Source organism: Erpetoichthys calabaricus, chromosome 2 (assembly GCF_900747795.2).
Source record: "Erpetoichthys calabaricus chromosome 2, fErpCal1.3, whole genome shotgun sequence".
Taxonomy (NCBI): domain Eukaryota; kingdom Metazoa; phylum Chordata; class Cladistia; order Polypteriformes; family Polypteridae; genus Erpetoichthys; species Erpetoichthys calabaricus.
In genome coordinates this window covers 300,569,096-300,596,003 of record NC_041395.2, presented here as the reverse complement: position 1 = coordinate 300,596,003, position 26,908 = coordinate 300,569,096, and the positions used below count along the sequence as shown (strand labels likewise).

Genomic DNA, 26,908 nt, shown 5'->3' with positions numbered 1-26,908 from the left:
ATTAAGCAAAAGGTATCTTTAATATATGACCACAAAAACTGTATTTAGACTCCACTTTGGTGAGTAACCATTAAAGCCCTGAAGCACATAAAAACAAAAACATTTGAGCTTCTCTCATTCAATTTCTGCAAAAATGAGGTTGAATTATTTGCACAGTATAGTACTAAACATATGTACATGCCATGTCACTGTGGAGAAATCTCTATTTATAAATAAAAAAAATACATCTCTATATCTCTCTATTATAAAAAAAAAACTTGGGAGAGAAAGACTAGGGATACGAAACGTGATCTTCAAGAGATGAAAGAGATTGACCCAGGAGCGTCTCGCGGGGACACAGAACATGAGATTCTTGCAAGACACGCCCTACTTACAACCAATAACAAATAAGACCACGGGCAGCAAAACACTCAGCCGTGTAAAGGATTTGAGCACACACAGATCCAGGGCTCTCAGAGCAGTGCGGAGAAAATACTCAAAAGCATTGGAGAGAAAAAAATGCAAAAAAGAAAAAGAATAATCGAGGTGCAAATTCAGAAAATAAGGAAAGTAATAATCGGCCCGGTACAAGTGGAATTGAAACAAAAGCACGTCCAATCAGGCTCAGAATTAAAAGACAGTGAAAGACAAAGTAGAACTTCATTAAGACGTTCAAAAACGTTGGCGCCACAGACATGCAGAACAGGTTAGAGATTATGAAAGCAGTTGAATTCTAAAGGTTCAAAAAAATGGCACGATACAAATGCAGAGAAAGTTAAAGAATATAAAAGCAGGAAAATTAGGAAGTATCAAAAAAAAGAAAGTGAAGATTGCAGTAGCGCAAACAAACGGAAATTATTACTTGAAAAAAAGGGAACATGATCACCACGGACCAGGTGTCACTGAAAAAAAAGCAGGACAAAGTGAGGAATGGAGATCGAATATATGGACATAGGTGATATGTCAGAAGTATGTAAATATTGTAAGGCTTTGAAGTTTAAGTCAGAGTATTTCAAAAACGGGGTTTACCTCACAAGCATTTATTGGTTACTTTGCAAAAAAAATTATTAACTGCTGATGATGTGGACCGTTTTGTCTGTGCTGAAATTCCAAACAAAGAAACCTATCCTGAATTATGGTACAAAGTCATTAAACACATGTCTCATGGACCTCATTTAAAAGATTCAGCATGTTGGGACTCGAAAGATTCCAAATATTGTTTTTAACGAAGTTCTGAAATAAAAGTGAAACTAATGAAATAGGAACAATTCAAAGAAAAATAAATCTTAAGTGTGTATCCGGAAAGCCAAACACGGAGGTTGGTGAGCGAAGCGAGTATAATAAAATAAAAATCTCCTTAGCGTGCGTTCAGCCGCACCCCCTTCACAATGCGAGCAGCGTTATACGACCTGCGAGAAAGAGATGTAACCACGCCCGGGGCCGGAAATAAAGGACAAGTATTGTTTTTACAAAAGTTTTAAAGTGAAAATAATGCGTATGTAAAAATTCCCATGAAAATAACAATTTCTTTAAATTGTATATTCGGTAAACCAAACCCGGGGGTGGGCGAGTGAAGCCCCTTGTATGTATGTATGAAGGTATTTTTATAATATATAGAAAGGATATATAATATCCTTTAGTTTCCTGTCAATGGTTTGTTAATAGATCTACATGTTTATTTTATCTTTACAGTGGCAAGAAAAAGGATGCAAATCCTTTGAAAATAGCCATACTCATGTATAAAGCATTAACCGGGTATACACAACAACAGGAAAATGGCCTTTTGGAAATTGAACATAGCTTAAAACAACTCATTAGCCAAAAAGGAATGCTCTTAAACAAAAGCTGTAATACTATGAGACAATTCCAAATTAATTGTGAAGAAAATGCTGTTATGTACTCGTGGTGCTTCTGCTTTGGCAATGACAATTTCCTCATCCCAGCGCACTCATGCTGCCTGATGAGAGTTCCAAAGCAGGCATGTTTTGTTTTAGTTTTCCCCCCTCCCATTTAAACCCCTCTTCCCGATTTGACATATAGCCTGTTAATGTGGACCAACAGTAGTGCTGGGCGGTATGACCAAAATTCTATATCACGGTATTTTTCAAAATTATACCGGTTTCATGGTATTCAATGGTATGTTTTTCCCCATACCTGAGTGGATGTTAACCACATTTTACACTGCAATTACTGCAGTAGAATGACCTATTCCAGGGTCATGAGAATTGTACATTGTACAAAAAAACATTTTAATGTGCATACAAGTATTAATTCAGGTTTGCATGACCTCATAAAGTGATGGTTTTCAAGGGGGTAACACCAATGAAGAGAAGGAATCACATTGCATGATTGTTGAGGTTAAAATATAGAACCTCTTTATTAAACAAAGTTTGCAAACAACTTAAACTATAATTTTGACAACATATTTTCAACCATCCAAAGAGGCATTTAGACTTAGTAAAATATCCAGAGGTGCTTGTCAAAAGTTGTATTACACTGAACATGTCGTAGAAAAGGAATAAATAGTAAATATCTTTTGTAACCCAACTACACTCTGTTAATGTTAATTAACAGTCTCTGTCCACTGACATGTTAGCTATATGGATTGTAATGGCGTTGGTTATCTCGATCCACCGCTTGCTTTTTTTGTCGTAGGCAGTACCTCTAGCAAACGCGTCTACAAGTGACGTCTGACTCAAGTGTCCTCTAGCTTTTTCAGTTTTACCTGAGGACGTGGAAGGTGCCAATCTTAGTTCCATACATTCATGGTACACCAAAGCATGTTTGCGGCTAAGGTAGTGCAGCAAATTGCTCATGTTGCAGCCTCGGGCGACATCTTTAGCTCAACAGCATTTGCAGTACATAGTTATTTGGTCTACATCCGACTTTTTAAAACCAAAGTATCTCCAGACAACAGACATGGCTCCTTTTTTGGCAAAAGTTCTTCTGTCTCATCATGTTCCAACTTTATTGTCAGATACAGCTTAAGTTTCTGAATGTTCTCTGTCCATTTTCACCGCTCAATACCTCCACTAATGCATGTACTCCGTTGCATGCATGTTTAGCGGTGTAGCAGTGAAAAAGGTCCCCCCCTTAAACAGTTTCCTGCTGCGCCATGTTCCAAACATTGTTTAGGCTATTTAAACCGGTATTGTGGTATAAGAAAAATCCGTATCAAAACAAAAATAAACGGTTTTCGGTATGAACCTGCATACCTCCCAGCACTAACCAACAGCAAGGAAAATGCAAAATTTTGTGAAAAATTGGTTCAGGTATTTTTGCGTGATTAGCGAACAAGCAAGCAAACACCCCAAGGGAAAGGGTTTACAAAATCATTTATATGACTGGTCTTAAAATAGGCTCTGATCTTCACCTAAGTTACAAAAATGAACATAGTCTGGTTTAGCTAATAAAACACAAATAATTGTACATATTGAACACATCTCTCTATTATAAAAGAAAATCTTGACACAAGACTTTTGCCAAGCAATTTTTTCAAGTCCCGCCCTCCTCTCGACCATTTCCAGTTAACAGCCCATGCCCGCGGTCCTCTCGCCTCTCATTCATGTGAATGCATTTGTAAGACACACTTCGTGCGCTCTCAGCTCTTATAAATTTTTACATTTTCCTCACTTTAAGTTCCTAATTAAAAGAAGACTTATTATGTCCAAATCTTATTGAAGAATTTTATCCCGAAGGGTTATCAGCAGAAGAAGTGAGTACACAGGCAATCCTAGCACCAAGAAACTATGAAGTACACGAATTAACGTGAAAATTGTAGGTCGGTTACACAGCAAATTGGTTAAGTGCGTATCAATGAGACTATGCTGAAAGAGTTGGTGGTGATGCTATGGAAGATGAAAACATCAACTTACAATATCCCGTAAAATATCTACAACCGTTAACACCGTCCTGTCTTCCACTGGCTGAATTACTGTTGAAAGGAGGATATAAAGTAACTAGGGGGCTCCGCCCCCTGCTCGCTTCGCTCGCCAACCCCTGGTGTTGGGAATGACAAAGAGCGTGATGTATGAATGAGATATAGAATAGTGTGACGGTGTAGATGATGCAAATAGAAAGCAAACAATAAAGTGTGTGGCACAGTGTAAAGGTTTATTGGAAAATTTCTTTGTACACGCCGTTTAAGTGTAAAAGGTAATTCCAGGTCAGAACTTGTAAGGTCAATGAAGATGGTCATTATCGTGATCAGAGTCAACTTTGTCAGAGCTTAGAAAGAGTTGTGTCTCTCCAGGAAGTAATGGAATGACTTGGGTATTTATGTTTTCCACATTAATATTTTTTGGACATAATATAGTGCGTTGTGTTAAAAGGGGCATTTGGTCTAATGAGATTGCTGTTCCAAATCTCTCTGTAACTAAGTCGTCGCAGATAAAGGCTTGAGGAATTGTAATAATATGTGGCTGAAGTCCATCTGTATTGGTGAGTGTACCATCTCTCAGTTGTAATAAGCAATTGTTATGATCTGGTTCTGGACATCGTATCTTTTTTACTAACTGTATCTTTTGAAAGCAATGCCAATTGTCTGCGTATTTTAAGGTGCACTGAACAATAGCTGAGTGCATGGCATCTGGAAGAATAGCTAATCACTGTTTAAAATCTCCTAATAAAAGTACCTTTCCTCCAAATCGAATATTATTATTCATAAACGTTTGTAGAAGTTTATGAATGGTGTTGAGTAAGTGACTTCATGCCATTGTATATTCATCAATAAACAACATTTTTTGAAGACGGATGTCACGTGCAGTGCCACCGTTAATGTTCATAGTGGATACCGATTTGTAGGATCTAATGCAGTTGATAAAGATTTCACTTTCAGGTACATCGTCAGTTAGAATCTTCTGTAGATATTCAGTATATGAATGTAAAGAAGGCAGTCTAATTTGACCCTTTTGACAACAACGTCTAAATGTATTACTTGTATTGCCAGTTGTTTCTTCAGGGAAGTGAACTGAATGACAATGATTGCAAATGACATTCATTAATCCGAATGAATTTTCCCGGTGTATGTTTTGCTTGTGCCGTTTGAGAGGCGCGTTGTTGCATGTGTAGTATTTGGGACGTGTTGTTTTGGAGCTGTAATCGATTTGCCTGTGCTGTGTGAGACGCCCGTTGTAGCCTTCCTTGCCGTTAACGTATGTCTGAGACGGGAGGTGTTTCGTTTTGAATCCGTGCCTGTTGCGATGCAGCACTTTGATTGATAGTTTGCGTCATGTGGATCCAGGATGTAGATTTGTGCATATTTGCGTTGTTGATTTGTTTCAGGGTGCACTGTTCCAATGCGATGCAGTATTTGTGCACATATGGGAAAGCAGTATGGGCCATTGCCTTTTGGTGGCCTGATATTTACTAAAAGCAAATGAACTATTGTAGGATCTAACGCAGTTCATGAAGTTTTTACTTTTAGGTACATCGTTAGTTAGAAGCTTTAGTTGAGCTTTGCGTTTTTGGAGTCGAGACATTTTTTCTTTTAGAAATATGGATAAGTAATAAGGAGTATTGCACTCACTGTTAATATGGAGACTTTTCTGCGGTTGAACGGTTAATAGTGCCTTATTGTAATGAGATCCATCTATGCTGCATAGCCGTCTATTTTGTTGTTTCTTCCGTGTTCGTGTGTTTGTTCCTGTTATCCTTTCCTTTTCGTTTTGTACCCGTGACCGTGTATTCATGACTTGTTTCTTTCTCAGCATGCGAAATATGGATAAGTAATAAGGAGGGTCGCAGTCACTGTTAATATGTTTCCTTTTCTGCAGTTGAACGGTTAATAGTGCTTTATTGTAAGGAGATCCACCTATGCTGACACCTATGCTGTCTAGTGTGAAGGTGTTGACGTTCACTTTAGAATATGTGGCTTTGGGTGTCACTTCTTATGGATTGGGGGGGGGGGGGGGGGGAGGATTGTTGTTGCGCGAGCGTCTTCTTTCTTTTTGTGTTCCTGTGTCTTGTTGAATCCCCCTCTTTGTGTGTGTCCCGTCCCTCGCTTGTAGGGTCTGTGGGGTGGTTTTGTGTTCTTTTTTTTGTGTTCCATGGGCTTGTTGAATCCCCCTCTTGGTGTGTGTCCCATCCGGTGCCTGTAGGGGGGGGGTGCCTTGCTGTTGTGCGCGAGCCTCTTTTTTTTTTATTTCGGGTCTAGTTTCGTGTGCAATGTGTTTCGTGCTTTTCCTGCGTTTGACTTTGCGCCTCATTTCTCCTTTTTGTATGTGCTCACTCCTTTTTTCTGTGGTCTTGTCCGCCACTCGCGGCCCCTCATCCGCCTTTGTCGCCCTCTTTTCTCCGCCTTTCTCCGACTCTCGCGGACTCTTTTTGCGCCTGCGCCTCTCGCGGCCCCTCATCCGCCTCTCTCGCCCTCTTTTGTCCGCCTTTCTCGGCTCCTCAGCCGACTCTCGCGGACTCTTTTTGCGCCTGCGCAGTACGTCTTTTTGCAGCTACGGCCCATGGCCGGATGTGCCTGCGTCCACCATCTGGTTTAGCATTCTCGGTTAGTAATATGGATGTTATTACGTAATTTATGTCTGAGTGACGGGCTATGCAATAGGACAAGATTAGCTGTATTCAAAATTGGTCGAACAATTCTGACATGTAAAATTTTAACAGGTGACAAGAAAGGTAATGTAGTACATCTTCTGCTGATAACATTAGACACCAAAGGAGATCTTGATATGCCATTCGTTTTAAAATATTTCCAGTTTTCCGTTAGAATAGCTTTTGCTATGATAATTTACAAATCACAGGGACAAACATTCGAAAAAGTCGGCTTATTTATTAGAGAGAAAGAAACTATATTCACTCACGGGCAATTATATGTTGCGTTGTCACAATGTAAGTCCAAACATGGAATCAAAATTCAATGAGAGATTGACGAAAAGTTAATTAAAAAAAATACACTTTTACGGTAAAACTTAGTTTTTACTTATTTGTGTGTTAATTTCAAAGCCAAACAGGACAAAAACGTATAACACAACGAATACCTCCAACGCAACATGAAACAATTTTCTTTGAATTTATTATGTTTTACTGTTTTTTACTATGGTTAATTACTTGCTATAATGTAAAACGGTTCTATTATGTAAATGTAACAATTCCCATGAAAATAATCTGTTTAAATTGTACATCCGTTTCCCAATACGTGAGCAGCAGATCCGCGAAGTGGCTAGCATGTAGCATCTGCCCGGGGGTTGGTGAGCGAAGTGAGCAGGGGGCAGAGCCCCCTAGTCATTCCAAAATTCACAGAGTAGGTTGGAAAAAGTATGTGAACCCCTAGACTAATGACTTCAAGAAAAGCTAGCTGTAGTCAGGAGTTGGTAAACTTTGAGTTCAATCAATGATACAAGATTGGAAGTGTGGTTTAAAACTTCTTTAATCTATTTAAAAAAAAAAAAAAAAAAAAGACTGAAAACATTGAGTTTGCTATTCATAAGAGCTATCTGCTGATGTGCAGCACACTGTGTAAAAATGGATCTCAGAATACCGACAAACAAGAACTGTTGCATAAAGCTGGAAAAGGTTACAAAGAACTCTCCAAGGGTTTAGGGTTATCACAAGGGCACAGTTAAACAAACTGTGCATAAATGGAGATGATTTAGTACTGTGGCTACTGTTCCAAGAAGTATAACAGCATGGCAGATGTGCCTGTGTTAGTGCCACAGTTCCTTTGTATTTTAATTTAAGCTACTTGTATATCTTTATACATCTACTTGGCCATTTTCACATACTTTTCATTTTACTTCTCTGCATTAAGAATATGTACAGCTGTGGTTTTTGGCTGTGCCATGTTTTGGTATTGTGCTCTGTCTAGTGAGTCATTATTCTGTTTTGTGCCTTTGGCCAAAGGAGCGAGTATCCACAGAGATACAGAATGATTTAAACATGCAAATACAGTCATATGAAAAAGTCTGGGAACCCCTCTTAATTCTTTGGATTTTTGTTTATCATTGGCTGAGCTTTCAAAGTAGCAACCTCCTTTTAATATATGACATGCCTTATGGAAACAGTAGTATTTCAGCAGTGACATTAGGTTTATTGGATTAACAGAAAATATGCATCATAACAAAATTAGACAGGTGCATAAATTTGGGCACCCCAACAGAGATATTACATCAATACTTAGTTGAGCCTCTGGATTCTGGATGGAGGTATTTTTGACCATTCTTCCATACAAAATCTCTCCAGTTCAGTTTAATTTGATGGCTGCCGAGCATGGACAGCCTTCTTCAAATCATTCCATAGATTTTCAATGATATTCAAGTCAGGGGACTGTGACAGTCATTCTAGAACATTGTACTTCTCCCTCTGCAGATTTCGAACTGTGTTTTGGGTCATTGTCTTGTTGGAATATCCAAACCCTGCATAACTTGAACTTTGTGGCTGATGCTTGAACATTATCCTTAAGAATTTGTTGATATTGGGTTGAATTCATCCGACCCTCGACTTTAACAAGGGCCCCAGTCTCTGAACTAGCCACACAGCATGATGGAACCTCCACCAAATTTGACAGTAGGTAGCAGGTGTTTTTCTTAGAATGCGGTGTTGTTCTTCCACCATGCAAAGCACTTTTTGTTATGACCAGATAAATCAATTTTTGTCTCACCAGTCCAAAGCACTTTGTTCCAAAATGAATCTGGCTTGTCTAAATGAGCATTTGCATACAACAAGAGACTCTATTTGTGGCATGAGTACAGAAAGGGCTTCTTTGTCATCACCCTGCCATACAGATGTTCTTTTTGCAAATTGCGGTAAATTGTAGAACGATGTACAGATACACAATCTACAGCAAGATGTTCTTGCAGGTCTTTGGAGGTTGTCTGTAACCATTCTCACAATCCTGCGCATATGCTGCTCCTGTATTTTTCTTGGCCTGCCAGACCTGGGTTTAACAGCAACTGTGCCTGTGGCCTTCCATTTCCTGATTACATTCCTTACAGTTGAAACTGACAGTTTAAACCTCAGAGCTTTTTGTAGCCTTCCCCTAAACCATGATACTGAACAATCTCTGTTTTCAGATTTTTTGAGAGTTGCTTTGAGGATCCCATGCTGTCACTCTTCACAGAAGAGTCAAAGGGAAGCACAACTTGCAATTGACCACCTTAAACATCTTTTCTCATGATTGGACACACCTGTCTATGAAGTTCAAGGCTTAACGAGCTAATACAACCAATTTGGTGCTGCAAGAATTCAGTATTGAGCAGTTACATGCATTCAAATCAGCAAAATTACAAGGGGACCTAAACTTTTTGCACAGCCAGTTTTTCATATTTGATTTAATTTCATACAACTAAATACTGCTTAACTAAAAATCAGTTCGGAAAACACCTCAGTACAGATGTTCCTAGGAAATGAAAGACATACCACTTGTCTTTTTTGTTGAAAGTAAATTATTATACAGGCTGAGAGGGGTTGCAAAACTTTTTCATATGACTATATATGGTTTAAAACTCTTTGTGTTCTAATGCAAGAGCAATGAACAGTGCTATGTGAAGCAGGCATATACTAGTAAATAAGGGCACTATAGATTATTTCTTCAGTTTAAAAAGTGTTTTTCATGTTTTCCATCAGTCTTTCTGCTTGCAAGATTTGGCATTTGTTTTGCATACTGCTGTGCATGAATGGAGACTGAATATGCACTGAATGCAAAAGGCATAAATACCTTGAGAGTGTAATTAATCACTGCTACAGTCAAATACAAGGATATGTCCTGTGAGCAAAAAATAAATAAAAATACCAAGGAGAGGACTAGAAAAAAGTAGTGATACTTTGACCTACTGGCTGCCAAGCTATACTGGACTACTTTCAATGCAAAGGTAAAAGGTCTCGATTGATAAATGGTAAATTTCCAGATCTAAAAATAAAAGTATTACTGCACTTGACAAAGTGTAATATGTAGTTTTGCTGCCAGAATTTCATATAAACAGAGAGAAGATAGGCAAATGCTCGGAAAAAGGTAAGACCAGAAGATTGTCTAACATTAAAGGAGGTGAAACAATTAAAAAAATGAAATCTGATTAAATAAGATGGTGCAGCACTAAATTCTAACTACAGAAAACGATGTTTTTACTTATTTCATTCATTAGGTGTTCATTTTTTCTACTATAAAAACACAAAAACATCATTTTACTTTTTTGTTTGCATATAGTATTCAGAATGTATACAGCATGTACCATTTATAACTATCACAACTAGCAATTGAATTTTGTAACAAATCAGACATAAATAAACTTGATATCAGTGTGATATATAACCAAGCCAAATAAACATCAAGGTATCCAGGGCAGAATTTTGGAGATTAAGTCAAAAATGTTTAAGAAGACTAAGAGGATGTTAGGTCAAATAGCTCCATGTGGGAGTAAAGGTCAAGGGAAGCTATGCTTAGGCTACAGTATGAAACACATTAATACAACATCACCTGGAATAAATATTGTGTGCAGTTTTGTCCTCCACATTACAAAGTTTTTACAGATTTATTTTTCAGATCACTGGAAAGAACATACCATGTACCCACCTTGATTTAGATTTTCCTCCATCTTCCTCAGATTTTTTTCCCTCCTCCGCTGGCTTAAGATTTACCAAAGGGATAACTTCAGCATTGCCATATCCCAGGAATGTGATAGCAGCTGTTCCATTTTCTTCATCAATTTCCTCAATCTCTGCTTCATACAACCTGTAAACAAATCACGTCTGTAAGCATGTGAGTAAAGCATTCCAACCAAGCTCTCTAAAATCTGATTTATACTTTGATTAAAAAAAAAAATAAGACACTAAAAAGAAAGATGCAACACATTTGAGCAATAAAGAAATCCACTGAAACAGGAAAAATAATGGGCATAAGTATGAAATGCATGCAAAAACACTGCATTTTGAATAAAAATACATTCTCAAAACAGCTTAATGCAACCAAATAGTATAAGAATTCCTTACCATTTTAATGTAAATATTTCAGGAAATTGTTAGATTTCTTACTACACTTACTGTCCATCCTCACTCCAGACTGCCATACAGCTGTCCCCGACTTCCCATGAATGACTGACAGGAGTTGCAGCAGGGTTGCGTGAATTGGGTATTGCCACAGAAGGTTGGCTGGATAGTAGATCTTTTGTTAACTCTATCACTTCCTGCAAGAGAATGTTTAATAATAAAATACAATTTCCTTAAATATAGGGACCAACACACAAACTTTCTAATAAATTTTTTAAAACTAAATACACATTTAAAAGTTCACTAAATTGAAAAGTGCAAGTATTAAAGTTCCTGATATGGAAGAGACAATGATTTTGCCAAGAGAATAATTTACCAACCTGCAAATCCTTCTGCAGCTTGACGAGGTCCTCATTATCTGCATCTGTAGACAGTGCTGCTTCTACTTGATGAAGCTGAGCCTTATAACTGGCTAGCTGCTTCACCAAGTCGTCAGACATCTGCCAGTTAAAAAAAAAATTGTGTTTACTTTTGAAGGGCCACACCTGCCATAGGCTGACATTAAACAGCTACTCGTACTCTTCATCAATACTGAGATGAGAGGCTCAGATTAAATCATTTTCTTAAGAAATTCTCCATTCCCTTTCTTAGATCCTCCTGCCTTGTTTGCCTCTACCTTGCCAACAGGCTACTGCCACACCAGCATCTGATCTTGTTGAATCTGTGAAGAACTGTCAGGTACGTCATTTTCTGGCAAAAATATTTATTGCCACTAAGTGAATTATAATACCATAACATTCTGCAAAGTATCATGGAATACTCTTGCTGTAAAAGGTAAATATTTATCATGGTGTTAGACAGTAACAATATGTTGGATGTTGACCAGACATGAAAGAAGGTATTTCACCGTACAGTGGAACCTTGGTTCACGAACGTCTCTCAACACGTACAAAGCGTGTTACAAGCAAAAAGTTGGCCAAACTTTTGCATGTGGTCACGACCTCACACTCGGTATACAAACATGCCAGTTTCCCTTTCGGTTTGTGCGCACCGATGAGAGAGAGAGAGAGAGAGAGAGAGAGAGAGAGAGAGAGAGACACAGAGACAGACAGAGAGAGAGACAGAGATAGAGACAGAGAGAGAGAGAAGATAAAGAATGCACCGGGCTTGTTTTTAAAGAGACTAATTCCAGCATTGTTTTAACCTCTTATTTAATGAAGCCTTTTTTTCTATTGGATTTTAACTGCCACTTCACTTCTATTTACTGCGATCGGCTCGTAGCGTGCATTGTTGCAATTTTACTTTTCTTGGTTGTTTATTAAATTACAGATTTTTCAAATGTTCATTTTTTTCGCTGACCTTAAAACTCAAAAAAAAACGTTTTTAGCGAGCGGTTCGTAGTGTTATAGTGCAAACTCTTGCAATGTTAGTTTTCAGTTGTTCAATGTTTTCTCACTGTTATTCAATGTTTTTACATTTAGTTTACTATTACGCTGTGCATTCTATGGTGTAATTAACTACATTTGTGCTTAAAAATCTTAAAAAAATATATATTTACATACAGTTTGTACGGTCTGGAACGGATTAATTGTATTTATATACAATCCTATGGGGGAAATTACTTCGGGTCACAACTAAATCGGGTTACGACCAGAGTTTTTGAACAAATTACGGTTTTGACCCGAGGTTCCACTATACTTTGTACTTGTGAAAGTATTGCAACTACTACAAAACTAATTCTTCAACCACCCATTATGTGAAGCTGCTAACTCCCAGTTCATAATTACAGGGTGCACTCTATCCCAGTATCATCAGGAACAATAAGGACTAGAACCTACTTGTGGGAGCTGTTAGTTCAATTTTCAGGAAATGAAAACTATGTTAAATGGCTGAAATGGTGCAGAGAAAACACTGTGCATCCAAAAACAGCCAGAAAAAAAAATTCTATGCAAAAATAAGATTTGTGAGAGAAGCAACAGTCAAAGCCAACAAGCTGAAGAACTATAGTGTTCAGTAGCTGACAGAAAAGTAAATATTCACCAGTCAAACATAACAGCTGCACATTACACTAGGAAGGGGACACAAAAAAAGCAATTACTGAAAAACAGGTAGGAGAGAAGATGTTTGCTGAAAGTATGCTAGTGGCCCAGCTGTGGTGTGAAAAAGTCTCATGACTAAAAACCCTAAGATGAAGCTTTTTGGCCCAAAAAGATGTGTGGTAGAAATATGATACTGCCCACGCTGAGGGAAATGGGGAGAAAAAAAAAAAAAAAAAAAAAAAAAGCACAGCGGTGATACCTTCCATCACCAAAGACTGGGCATTTGGTTAAAAAGGAAGAAAGAATTCATGATGGAAAAACACCAAATACAGTAAGCACACCAGTTTTATTATGCCAAAAAAAAAAAAAACCTGAAGCTTGGGAGACAGTTCATCTTTCATCAGTACAATAATCTCTAACTGCAAGAAAATGAGTCAGTATCAGTCCTGAGCAGTGTGCAAAGTTGGTACACGTTTACTCCAAAAAAATTGTTTAAGGTGGTATTGCTGCAAATGGTGGCTCTACAAAAATTTGGACATTTGTGGAAAAAGCATTTTTCCTTGTTAGATTCTTTTTCTAACATAAATCAATGTCACATTAGAAAACAGAGGTTTCAATGTTCCATGCTATTACATACTAATTATCAAAGGGAACTAAACTGAATATTTTTGCAAACCACTTTATACATGTAAGAGAAAATCCTGAGACATTGGAGGCCCACTGTTTTTAGATTTCAGCTTGTAGATTTAGACTAAAACAGACTTCTGTAGTATGAACACAACTAGATAGATAGATAGATACTTACTATGCCCTGAATATGAATTTGTCATTTTTGTTCATCTATACCAATTTATAATATACCATAATAAAATATATTTATTATAACATATTGAAATATGCAAGAGCCTCATCCATTTAACCATAAAACTGACATAGTCAAAGACCAGATGATATTCTCAAATAAATTTCATTCAATTTACAGTTGAGGGGGCTGCAGCCTATTTTACCAGCAGTCTGCACAAGACAGCAACAAATCTTAAGACTGATCCGTCACAGAACCCAGTCACAAAAGTGCCAAAGGGTAGGATGTAATTTTTAAGCCAAACAAACTAATTAAATATTTACCACCACATCCCAGTGCAATTCTACAAAACAACAATTGAAAGTGTGAATCAGGTTTGTTTGAGCAATGGTCCACTCCAAAAATAAATTACACCATGTTGTGAGGTCTGCTGAAAAAATAACTGGCTTTGCTATTCTATCTGTTGCAAATCTGTTTACATACACAGTGTCATAAAGCATGTTAAAAGGATCACTACTGCCTCATCTCACCCAGATCAATTAAAACTAATAGATACCTAAACAATTTCTTTCCCAATGCCGTAGCCCTAAAAAAAAAAAAAAAAAAAAAGGTCTTCCTCACTTTTATGCATGAAGGTGATGTATATAAGCATACACACACTTCCATTTGCATATCACCTTTATACCTGCACTATTCTGCAAATTTTTGCAATGTATATTGCTTAACTTCTCTGTTATTTACATGTCATGTTGTGTTATGCTATAAGCAGCTCCAAAACTAAGTTAAAATCCTGTAAATGTATACTATTGAAACATTTACTTTTTTAGTACATTTTCATACAAAAGATGCAGGTTAAAGTGCTTTACAACCTGTTAAATATGCAGTTACATACAAAGAAAAACATTACATTTAGATAAGAATAATAATGAATACATTGTATACAAAAGATAATGTACACATACGTAACAAAGCTATATAGTTAAGAGAAAGAGTTCCTAAAATATAGAATATATTTTTTTTCACTAGAAAATAAATGGGGTTCTGATATCCCATACAAACTGCACACAAGACTGTTTAACCATCATTCCACTGTTTTTCATTACCCTTTGATTAACACACTAAATATTTCAATAGAATTAGATCATTTGAATAGCCGCAAAACTCAGACACACATATATTAAACAAGACATCTGAAACAAGCAAAAACAATACCTAACAGCTCGTTAAGTATTTGTCTCTAACTAACCCTATATTGCTTTTATAGCACGCCATGCATGAAGTTATGGGATTTAACTGTGAAAAATACATGGTGTACTGTCAACTGCAAAATGGCGCACATTAAGCTTCCTTAAACGGCCAATTAACATTAAACAACATTCTTTCTATGAAACAAGGCCAGTAAGCTTAACTGCCTGCAATCTTGGTTTAAAACAAAACACGGTTCATCGAGGATGAAAACATTCCTGACACTCAGAAAGGCCCGTTTCGAAGCGGTTAGGCCTCATTAATCTAACTCGTCGATTTCGCGAACATAGGAGTGCGTAGAATCCAATGTAAAATTAATATGTAATATTGCTTACCTTGACTTAAAATAATAGTAGATCCTTTTATTGAAAACTCTTATTTGCGTTTGTTACGATCAGCACCAATTGTTTCCTTCGTTCTGTCTCCAACACACAACAACGTTCTTTCCTTGAAGTCCTGGTCTCGCGAGTTCATGGTGATGCCTACGTCAAGTGGGAGAATGAAAATGACAAGGGGCGGGGCGGGGTGGAGTTTTGAGCGTCAGAAGAAACAAGAGGCGTGTTGCGAATCTCACAAGCTTCGGAGTAAGTAGTCAAGAACGTAATTGTTTTGTCCAGTATTTACTATACTTAACGGTTATGCAAAATAAAACTCATATAATTTATTTTATTTGTAAATAGTTATTTTTTGCATTCATGAACACAATAAAAATGTAATTAGAATTTTTCCCTCACGTCACATTTAAGTACAAAATTAAAAAGAAATCTGAATCAAATTTAACATTGCACAATTTATTCATGTATACAGTAGTGTTCAAAATTATTTTTACATGAAAATATGTTTACACATTTGCAAAGAAAACAACAAAACATATTTATTGACTTGCATGATACTTCTCTAGTTTTTGTCACTTCCTAGTTTTATTTATCCCAAACGTAGTGTGCGGGCCCATCGTTTGTAGTCTTTTTCTGGTGCTTTCCTATGAATCGTCCAGCAGTTGTTCGCCGTCATACTGACAATTCCAACGTGACAGGTATCTTCTTTCCATGCCTTTTTATCTTTTATGCTGCTCTTCACTCACTATTCCAAGATTTTCAAAGAAAAAATCCATATGAGACTCATGGTGCAATCCAGTTCCTTAAAGTGAACTAATACAGTTCAACAATTTATAATTTGGATCTTTACTGTTACCTTTTACAATACCCAAGCCTCTGGTTCCAGGGTTTTTATCTCACTATCAGGTCTTCATAAGAAATCAGTTTTCTAATAACAGGTTCTGCAAAAATGCCCTCTTTCAATTTAGCTCTATACAATCCTGGATACGTGGCACAAATATATAAAACAGGCTCCATCATTTTATAAGGTTTTGACAAACTGCTTCTTTAAACCAAGCCTACATCTGTATACACTAAACTATTTCTGATGATGATTTTGGCATCACGCAGTAGCTTTTTCCCAGATAGCCATTCCTTCACTGTACAGTAAGGTCTTGGCTCTACTGTCTCACTCACAGAGAAAACAGAAAAGTTTTGTATGCTTTGACTCTTAACCAGTAAGTTGCACAGAACTTTCAAGTCCCTATATATTAACTAATGGTGCTCATTGTAGTTATTTTTCTCTAGAAAATTTTCAAAGTTTTCATAAGTTTCTTTCAAATGCACAGAATGAGCAACAGATCTTGATATGTATTTATTATGATATAAAGAAGCACTTCTTTTAAGCTTCTTTTAAATGAGTCTATAAATAGTTTTTATTCCTTCCTCATTGTAATTGCTGCCAAGTTTCTGCACTAGGCCGCTTCTTTCAGTGCAGTAAACAAAGGACTCATCTTTCTTGAAATATAATGCAAACTTTTGTTCTCTGTTTAAGTACCAAGAGAAATTTGGGTCTGGATGTAGTAAGTTTTTATCTCTACCTGCTTCACATGCTGCTCATCACTGTGTTCAATTCCAGCTATTCTGACTTTATTATCTAATAAAATAACAGCTTGCTTGAAACATAGATTTTAATTTTAGAAAATGTTAAATTAAAAAAAAAACATAAAATAAAATACTGATATTTAATTTATTATAGTGCAAAAACAATAAGCAGGCTATAATAAACAGGTAAAAATTGTGTTTTGTGAAAAAATGTTATGTAATTTAGAAAAATGCTTTTCATTTTTTAATTCAGGGATAATTCATCCATCCATCCATTATCCAACCCGCTATATCCTAACTACAGGGTCATGGGGGTCTGCTGGAGCCAATCCCAGCCAACACACCGCAGGGCGCGCACCCATACACCAAGAACACACTAGGGACAATTTCGAATCGCCAATGCATCTAACCTGCATGTCTTTGGACTGTGGGAGGAAACAAAGGTAATTCAGCGACCCAAAAATATATAAAAAAATAAAATAAAGCAATTTTTTCAGTGTATACCTGTGTAATGTGTACATTGCTTTTGTCACTGATATGTCACACTCTTGATTAGTTGGCCATCTGATATCTTTTATAAGCAACAAATAAGCAGACTTCTATTAGCAGGATTTTCAAAGTCAGTATTTTTATTGGACCAGGCTTGAAGCACAAACAGAACTTCAAATGAGCCTTACGTTTAAGGATAAATGCAGGTATGTTTCTGCTGCAGTGATAACGTTTTTTTTTCTAAGTGCAGCTGTGAGTTTAGAAGTAAAATATTGCAGGACTATATTTTATTATATGGAATGATACGGAATAATCATACCTTGTTGATAAAAATATTGTCATGCCCCATCTGTGTAGCAGTAGGGGCACAATACGTATATCTGTAATAAATGTAAATCTTTTGAAATGCATTTACAGTGCCAAATCTCCTTTGAGTGGTTCATGTTTGAGGTACTGTGTCTGGAGGCTCATATCCTGATAATTAGACATCACTCTAAATATGGTCAAATCATAGAAACTGTAAGTCACGATTTTTTGTAAAACTTGTAAAATGTAATTTTTGGCACCATTGCAATGTATTTTATATGTACCAGGTCTTAAAAACTTTTGAGTCATGTACCTGAAAAGTACAAAGAATAATTAATGTACAGTATATGGAGCAATATTTTTGGACAAAATTAATTCATTTAATAAATATGCAAATAAATAAATGCACTGTGAAATATGACAATTAATAAGTAATAACAAAATTACAGATGAGCATAAATAATTAAATGCATCATGAAATAGGTTTTTATCATTATGTATTTATTTAATTGTTTCATCATTTACAGTATTTATTTCAGTGATACTGTAGGCAACATTAAATATGCCGTGAAATTGCAACTGTCATTTTCTTATCACAAAGTTGAAGTGTTGGGCTCTAGTGAGTATTGGTTTTCAAATAGTGAATCACCAGTGTGGTGGACATGATGAATCCGTAGCTTCTTGAATTAAAGTAGTCACTAAATCCAATAATTCTGGGCAATATTTTCTTGCACTCAGACATGCACAGTCACAACTTTGAACATGTTCTTCTCCAATGATTCAACAATCAAATAAAAGTATGCCATAGTGTCCACCCTCTTAACTTCAATATGTGAAAATGACAGTTTTCATTTCAAGCTGTAGTTCATGCTGCCTTTTACATCACTGAAATAAATAAATGAAGAAATCATTTAGAAAATATATAAATAAGCAAAAAAAATTTATTATGTTATGATGTATTTATTGTCAAATTTCACAGTGCATTGATTTCTTTGCGTATTTGTTTATTATTTTTCACCTAAATATCCCTCATTATCTGGTGTTTCTGTGGGAAACACTTTAAAAAATAGCCCCATTTTGGGTTTAGCAGCAGTAGTTAAGCTAGCTTGAAAATATCCTGCACATTTTGTTTATTTTTTTTAATTTTAGTTATCTGTGTGTTTTCTTGAGAGAAGACATACCATATTGAATGGAACAGCATGTTTCGATTGTGGAACTGTAGGCTTGAACAAGCTCCTGACAAATATAGGGTTTATGGAACAGTATCCCATATTGAGTGTGTCTGCAAACCATACCTTTCAGAAAATGGTAAAAAAGTGGCATACCACTGGTTTCTTTGAGTAGTTCACTGAAACCATACTTGATCATTTTTACACACATTGTGGATTGCATGCAGTCAACACAAGAAATATCATAATACAGGTAGATGCATTTGTCATGAAGGTCTTGTCAACATTGTCCTCCATGATTTGAACACTCTTTTGTTTAAGTTTGCACCAAATTAACATGAATGCAAAAAACATTGAATTAATAATGCTAGAGAACAACACACCCATAGGATTTTTGTTTTCACCAAGTCATGTGTACATGAACAAATCCCATTCATATGCCACAGTCAAGAAATGTTCTGCACAATTCTCTTGTGATTTGAGTCAGCAGATCTAATTAATTTACATTCAAAATAAATTCAAAATTTATTTATACTTAAAGTTTTCCCCTACTTCTTTAAAAATTCTGTGGTACTCTGTTTTCCCTTGGTGCCCTTAGCGTGTGCTGATTTTGCTTAATGGCTAATCCAGGGATACTTAATTATCGTTATCATGATCATTCTATAATCTTGGATCTTCTAATGGTGGTCTGCTTATAATTCCAAGAGCAAGTTGTGAGGCAGCTTTTTGCTGTTATGTACCTAAAATCTGGAATACTTTACTAATAGAAATTCATCAGGCTAATATTGTGAAACATTTAAAGAAAACTGCTAAAAACCCCAATTTTAATTGTGTTTTTTTTTGTAGCAACATTTTAATTGTTTTCCTAATTGACTCTATGGGCACATAATTATCATATCTTTACTAATCTGTACTTTTCTCTGCCGTCTTTTCTGGTTCTTCTGTGATATTGATTTGCACTAGAACTACCACTTGATCAAGGCACCATGCAGCCAACTGTAATGATGGAATGAAAGAGGGTGCTCCAGCTGTCCACAAAACCGATATCATCGAAGCCTGGAAATAAAGAGGAATGAATGAAAAATATTTATGTTAGGTAGAATGCCAAGTGGGGGCTGGGCAGTCTTTTGGCCTTAGACACCCTGCAGATTTTGTTTTTTTTTTTTTATCTCCAGCCTAATTGGAGTTTTTTTTCCTGTCCTTCTGGCCATCTGACTTTATCACCAGATTCTCATCTTTAGAGACTTATATCATGGTATTTCATAAAAGGACTGTACTCTTCTTCTGCTTGATATTTATCTGTTTTTTAAGATCATTTAGATTTCCTTTTTTTTTCTTTGTTACTTATTCTTTAATATTATTGTCTAATCCTATTTGTTTTTCTTTTGTTGTAACTTTCTCTTTGACATCTTATCCACTTTGAGCTACATTGTTTGTATGAAAAGGTGCTATATAGATAAATGTTTTTGCTGTCATCATCATATTGAGCAAATAACTATACTTTGTTTTATAGGCTTCTTCAATGATCTGTAGTTGGGGGAATAGCCATCTTAAATGTCTGAAGATGTGATCAAATTTAAAAATTATTTCAGATAGCAAAAGGGGACCATGATGTGCATTTTTATATCATTTTTTTGATTGGAAGCATTTATAAGGTTCTTTTAATTTCTTTGCAAGTTTCCATTGCTGTCTTCTGCATTTTCCTTATATATCTTGCATTTTTTCACAGTTGTTTAGCTGGGAGTTTAAAATTCATCATGTTAGTAATATATAAACCACTCTGTTTCTATAATTTCTATCGTGATAACTGATATTCATTCCATGAGAAAAAAAGAAATACACTATGTGTCCAAAAATATGTGGACACCCTACTAAATTATTGAGTGCAGTATTCAGCTAACACATAGTTAAAAGGTGCATATAATTAAGCACATAGTCGTGCAAACTCTGTTGACAAACATTAGAAGTAAAATGGGTCATAGAATGCCATAGAACCTGAAATATCTGCTCTGCTGTATCTGCCCCAGTCAACTGATAATGCTATTACTGTACTGTGAAGTGGAAACATCTAGGAGCAACAACAGTTCAACAACATGAACTCACAGAGCAGGGCTACCGAGTACTGAAGCGCATAGCACAAAAAATTACCATCTTCTGTTGCATCACTCCCAACAGAATTCCAAACTGCATCTGTAAGTGACATCAATGCAAGAACTGTGTGTTGAGAGCTTCATGAATTGGGCTTCCATGGCCTAATTACTGCATATAATGCTAAGATCACTATGTGCAACTCTTAAGTGTTGACTGGAGTAGTGTAAAGCACACCTCCACTGGACTATGGAGCATGACTGTGTACTGTGCACAAAGTCAAGTCCATAAAGACTTGGTTTGAGAAGCGTGATATGAAACTAGAGTGAATTCCACAGAGCCCGGACCTCAATCCTATTGAACACCTTTAAGATCAATTGAAATGTTGGTTGGAAGAAATTTGTTCTCATCCAGCATAAGTACCTGACCTCACAAATGCTTTTTGGCTTAAATAGGCACAAATTCCAATGAATACACTCCAAAATCTTGTGGAAAGCCTGTAGAGTAGAGGCTGTTATAGCCGCAAAGAAGGAGGGCAACTTCATATTAATATAGGTGTGATGGTCAGGTGTTCATAAACTTTTGGCCATATAGTGTACATGCCTATGATATGTGCTGGAAAGTGAAAAATGTTTGTTTGTAAAAGCTATGATAAACTGACATCTGTGTCATCTATGCCAGGTGTATGATTAAAAAGATATATATGCATATATCTATGTATATAACAGTTAATTTATTCATGTACAAATATACACTTTATGGAAACAAGGCAAACAAGATGTATTTTACACATTTAAGGAGGAACTTACTGTACTGGTAGAAACTGCAACTTTATTGGATAAAGGGACAATTGTGCCAGCTCTTTTCTATTTATCTGCTTCTTTTAGAGATTTTGTCTGACTACTTCACTTTTTCAACCTAATTCTGCCCATCTCCTCATTTTTTCTTCACAGTAATGTGTTTGTAGCTGTGCCTCAAAAAATATCTCTCTGTTAGTGTAGAATAATATGTCATTGAATAAATAAGGGGTAGTGTGGTATCATAATGGTTAGTGCTGCTGCCATATGAATCAGGCATCCTGGGTTTCAGTCCTGCACCTGGTCATTGTTCATGTGGAGTTTACATGTTCTGTCAGTGCCTGCATGGGTTTCCCACCATGTACTCTCAGTTATTCTCCCACATCTCTAAAGATGTGTGTGTGTAAGCCCTGTAATGAGCAAGTGCCTTAATGGATTTGAGAATATTATGTTATGTTTAAATTAGTGGGCATGTGTGCAATTTGTACGGTCCATGCACAGTTGACCATCTGCTAGATGAGGCCAAAGAGCAGAACAGCAGATATTGCTTATGATGTACACAAAGAGTGAATAATATAAGCAAAATGTGTACTATCATAATCTATATTTTCTGCACATCTGAAGCAACATAAAATGCATTTGCAAGCATGTATAAAAAGTTGCCAGTTGCTAAGAATTCATTATTCACAAGAATAGGGAAGGTTTTGTATGGTTAGTTTACTCACCACATAATTAAAGTGTTCACTGCTAATGAATCCCCATTACTCTTCATTACAAAATACCCTAACCTACCATTATTGTCTCCCAAGTTTGTCAGGACATGATTGCTTAATGTTCTTGCTGAATGCTGAACCAAACCCCACGGTTTCAAGAGGTAAGATAACACAGTTAATTTAACTGTAAAGCTTACAGAACTGCCTCATCCTACTGCGGTGTTTTGTCACTACAACTTTTTCTGGTCTTAATAAAAACACACTGATGTTTGCAGAGGTGTTTGTTCTGAAACAGTGTATCAATGAAGGCTTATTGTCCACTGTATTATTTTGAAATTAGCTCTACTGACTTACTTTAATCAAGCAATATAAATTTTTATCCGTTGCAGTATATTCTATATAAAACCTTTCTGAATGTGCCTAATTTTCACTGTTGTATGAAAAATAATGCTCCACGGTAAAAGTAATAGTCTTTGTTAATGTTACAATGTATAGGAATAATACTTGCACCTTCAGTTGAAAGCATACAGGTACATTAATATTAATGTTGCTACATATAAAATGAAATGTAACATTATATGAATAATATAAGCTACGGCATTCATGGGTAAAGTACAAATTCAGTAAAAACTAAACATTTTATTTCAACTCGCATAAAAATTGAAATTCTTTTATAAGGGCAAATATTATTGTTTGTTACAGGTGTTGAATGGCTTTAGAATTCACAAGTCAGGTGTCTTCTAATGGCCATAGCATTTATATAACAATTTTTCAATTTTCCATACAAACAGTTTTATATGTCACATACTGTACAGTAAAGCATTGTGTTTTCAGCATAGTTAAATTGTTCTTACTGTTGTGCAGTCTAGAAGTGTTCAACATAATTCTTTAGGAAAAATGCATATTACTTACCATAAAAATCAGAAGACATTAACCATCACCAATTACGTAAACATTTTGCATACTGTATGGCTTCAATGCTGTTGAAGCCCTAATCAACTTTTAGTAAAAATTATATAGTTTTAAAGTAGGTCTCACAAAACTTTAACAAAAGTTAAAAAAACTTTACTTTTTTAAGACAATACCTGTGTTGCTTCCTGTCTGCAAGTGAATGTCTAAAAAAGTATGTACAAATGTGTATGTACAGTATATTGTAACAGATGAACAGCAATACAGCATAAAAGGCTGGGGTCCAACTAGTGGCCCCGTTTCCTGTTGTCTATATACAAAACAAAAAGAAACATAAACGAGGGTTAGGACCAACGTTTTTCAGCTATAAATGGTCTTTAGGTGCTTCTGTGGTCAAAGGTCTGTCACCATCATTCGCTGGTTCAGCAATGAATGCCAACTTCTGGGTTCTCATTTGTTTATATAGCTCCCATGGTGGACGGGGAAGAGCTTCCAAAATGGAGCTGAAAGTGATGTCTCTGTACCTCCCTGAAATTGTTTTCTCTCCGTAAGGGGAAAAAGGAAAAGTGGTTACCAACTATCTGTTCCCCTCTCCATTGGTGAAGTGTCTCCCTGCTTAGAGCCTTGAAGTTGCTCAAATTGCTTGAAATTCCACCAATGCATGTATTATCAATTCGGCTTAAATGATTACAGTGTCATTGGCAGCAAGAGACTATCCAGGTAACATGTAGCACAAGGGAGGAATCTATGCTGGAATCAGTGCTCCAGTTCATCACTGTGCGTAAAGGACTAATTTATAGTCGTGGCCAAAAGTTTTGAGAATGACACAAATATTAATTTTCACAAAGTTTGTGATGGCAAAGTTTTTATGATGGCAATTTGCATACACTCCAGAATGTTATGAAGAGTGATCAGATGAATTGCATCTGAATGAATTCCCTCTTTGCCATGAAAATGAACTTAATCCCAACAAGCCCATTTCCACTGCATTTCAACCCTGCCACAAACGGACCTGCTGACATCATTTCAGTGATCCTCTCATTAACACAAGTGAGAGTGCTGACAAGGACAAGGCTGGAGATCACTCTGTCATGCTGATTGAGTTAGAATGGAGAGGTTCAGATGATGTGAATAAGGTTTCTGGGTTCTCAAGAAGGTCCAGCAAGCACTAGGAATGTCTCCTAAGGAGACATGGCCCAGGAGTCGATTGATAGCATGGCAGGGCGAAAAAGAAGGTCTTGAAAAAGAAGGGCCAACACTGCAAATATTGTCTCTTTGCATAAAGTTAATGAAATTATCAATAAAAGCCTTTGAAATTTATGAAAAGATTGAAATTATACTTCAGTATACCATAGAAACATCTGACAAAAAGATCTAAAAACAACGACGAAGCAAATTTTGTGAAAAACAATACTTGTGTCAATCTCAAAACTTTTAGATAGATAGATAGATAGATAGATAGATAGATAGATAGATAGATAGATAGATAGATAGATAGATAGATAGATAGATAGATAGATAGATAGATAGATAGATAGATAGATAGATAGATAGATAGATAGATAGATAGATACTTTATTAATCCCAAGGGGAAATTCACATACTTTTGTCAATGACTGTAGAATAGGCAGATAATCTAAAACATACAGTTACTCATTCAGGGCCGTAGATTCGTATCCCACACTCAAATATTGTTTTGTGTGGAGTGTGCATATTCTCCCCATGTCTGCATGGGATTTCCTCTGGATACTCTGGTTTCCTTCCATATCACCACAGATGTTCAGGATAGGTTTACTGGTAATTCCAGATTTGCCCATATGATTGTGTTTGAGTGGGCCCTGTGAAGGCTGGCACCATACCCTGTACTGATTCCTGTTTGGTCTTAGTGCTGTTGGGATGTTGTCTGGCCTCTTGCCTTCCTGAACTGAATTCAGTAAGTTTGAAAATGAGTAAATAAGCATTGAATTTACTTGCCAATAGGGAATAAGTACAGTTTGAATCAATAAAGCATTAAAACTGCTTGCTTTATGTCTACAATTATTAAGAAATACACATTTTTGCTGTATAAAGGACCTAAAATGATATTATACCAATACCAGACGTCTGGCTGAATGCTGAAAATTGGAAAAAGTATAAAATAAATGGACACATGTTATTCATGGAAAACAAGGCAGTAAACAACTTTATAACAAAATTCAAAACAGAAGTTTAGATGAGAATGTTACAGTAATAAGGGGCTTTAAATATCCAAAAAGGAATGGATTCAAAAATCATATGCTGTCGGTCTGACTTAAGATAAAATAACAGCTTTTGCATACTGAACAGCACTGTCATAATGAGACAGTTTACAGAGAAGAGGTTTATTTGCTTACACAGGTGTACATGGTGTGATGGATAGCCGGCAGCTCAACCCAGCTAGGACGCCCTGAGAACGAAAGGATGGGGGATGGCAGCTACTTTTGGACACTGCCTCCCCCAAGACACTAGATAGCAGCTCCCCTTGAGTATAGCGGTGCCCCGGATTCCCACAGGGCATCCTAGGAGTTGGAGTTCACTGTCTCATCCCTGTTGGGTGCCATGGGTGGTGCCAGGGAGTGCTATGGAAGGACTGGGGGAATTGTGTTTCCCTTATAGCCCAGAAGTACTGTTGAGTCATGAGGATGGAAATCCAGAAGTACTTCCAGGCTGACGAAAAACTTGAATTCTCCGTCTGACCCGAAAGTGCTGGCAAATCACGTGGGACGAAGAACAGAAGCACTTCTGGGTCAAGAACTCTATAAAGGACTGCTGAAGACTCAGCAAGCGAGCCAGAGTCGGGTGGAGGTGAACATAGCTTGCTGGGAGGTGTGGAGAAAAAGTTAGAAAGAGAGATTTGTGTTTATTTGGAGCTTGATATTTCACTTGCCTGTGATATTGTGGCTGTGGTGCTTTGAGGACTATTTTTGAGAATAAGATAATTCATTATCTTCTTGGTGCTTTTACTTTGTGTCCTGAGCGTCTGTCTGTTGGGGTTAAAGGAGCAACAGCGACCCCTAGTGATCACAATGGACAGAAATCTACCCCTTAATGTCAGAAAAACCAAGGAGCTGATATATACAGGTACAGTATTTATAAATATATATTGTATATAAATGTTCAGAGGAAATATGCATTTCAGTACACTACATTCACATAACAACACACTTAAACTTGAACAGTGTTGTCAGAACAGTTTGAAGTTATGTTTTTGGAAAATAAGCAGCTGTTACTGTGCTTAGAACTAACAATTATTGCTTTCCCAGGCTATTTAGCTTTTGTTGAGAGTTTTTTGTTTTGCATGACTGTACTGCTATCTTGATGTATTCTAACTTTTGCAATTTAGTCATAAAATGAAAACTAGCCTGATTTTATAAATGAGTTGAGTCCCTCTGAATGCTTTCACAGCCTGGCTGCAACTTAATATTGGTGGTGGCCAGGGTGCCTTAAGCTGTTGTCCTACCCTGAGAAGTGAGTCTGTGCCACTAAGAGAATTACGAGTACTTTCT

At 36.5% G+C, this 26,908-nt stretch overlaps 1 protein-coding gene across 2 annotated transcripts in view; it reads right to left on the bottom strand.

The window, feature by feature from the left end:
* Positions 1 to 15,487, bottom strand: part of smndc1 (survival motor neuron domain containing 1) — a 28,102-nt gene extending 12,615 nt beyond the window's left edge. Inside the window, exons 1-4 of one of the 2 annotated variants that reach the window (XM_051922189.1) lie at positions 15,330 to 15,487; positions 11,289 to 11,408; positions 10,963 to 11,105; positions 10,496 to 10,654 (exon numbers count right to left, since the gene is read on the bottom strand). In XM_051922189.1, coding sequence (XP_051778149.1) covers positions 10,496 to 10,654; positions 10,963 to 11,105; positions 11,289 to 11,408 — 422 coding nt within the window. In that variant the 5' untranslated portion in view covers positions 15,330 to 15,487. The remainder of the gene's footprint in view (positions 1 to 10,495; positions 10,655 to 10,962; positions 11,106 to 11,288; positions 11,409 to 15,329) is intronic. The other variant, XM_028795843.2, reaches the window with a different exon arrangement.
* Positions 15,488 to 26,908: the final 11,421 nt, after the last annotated feature.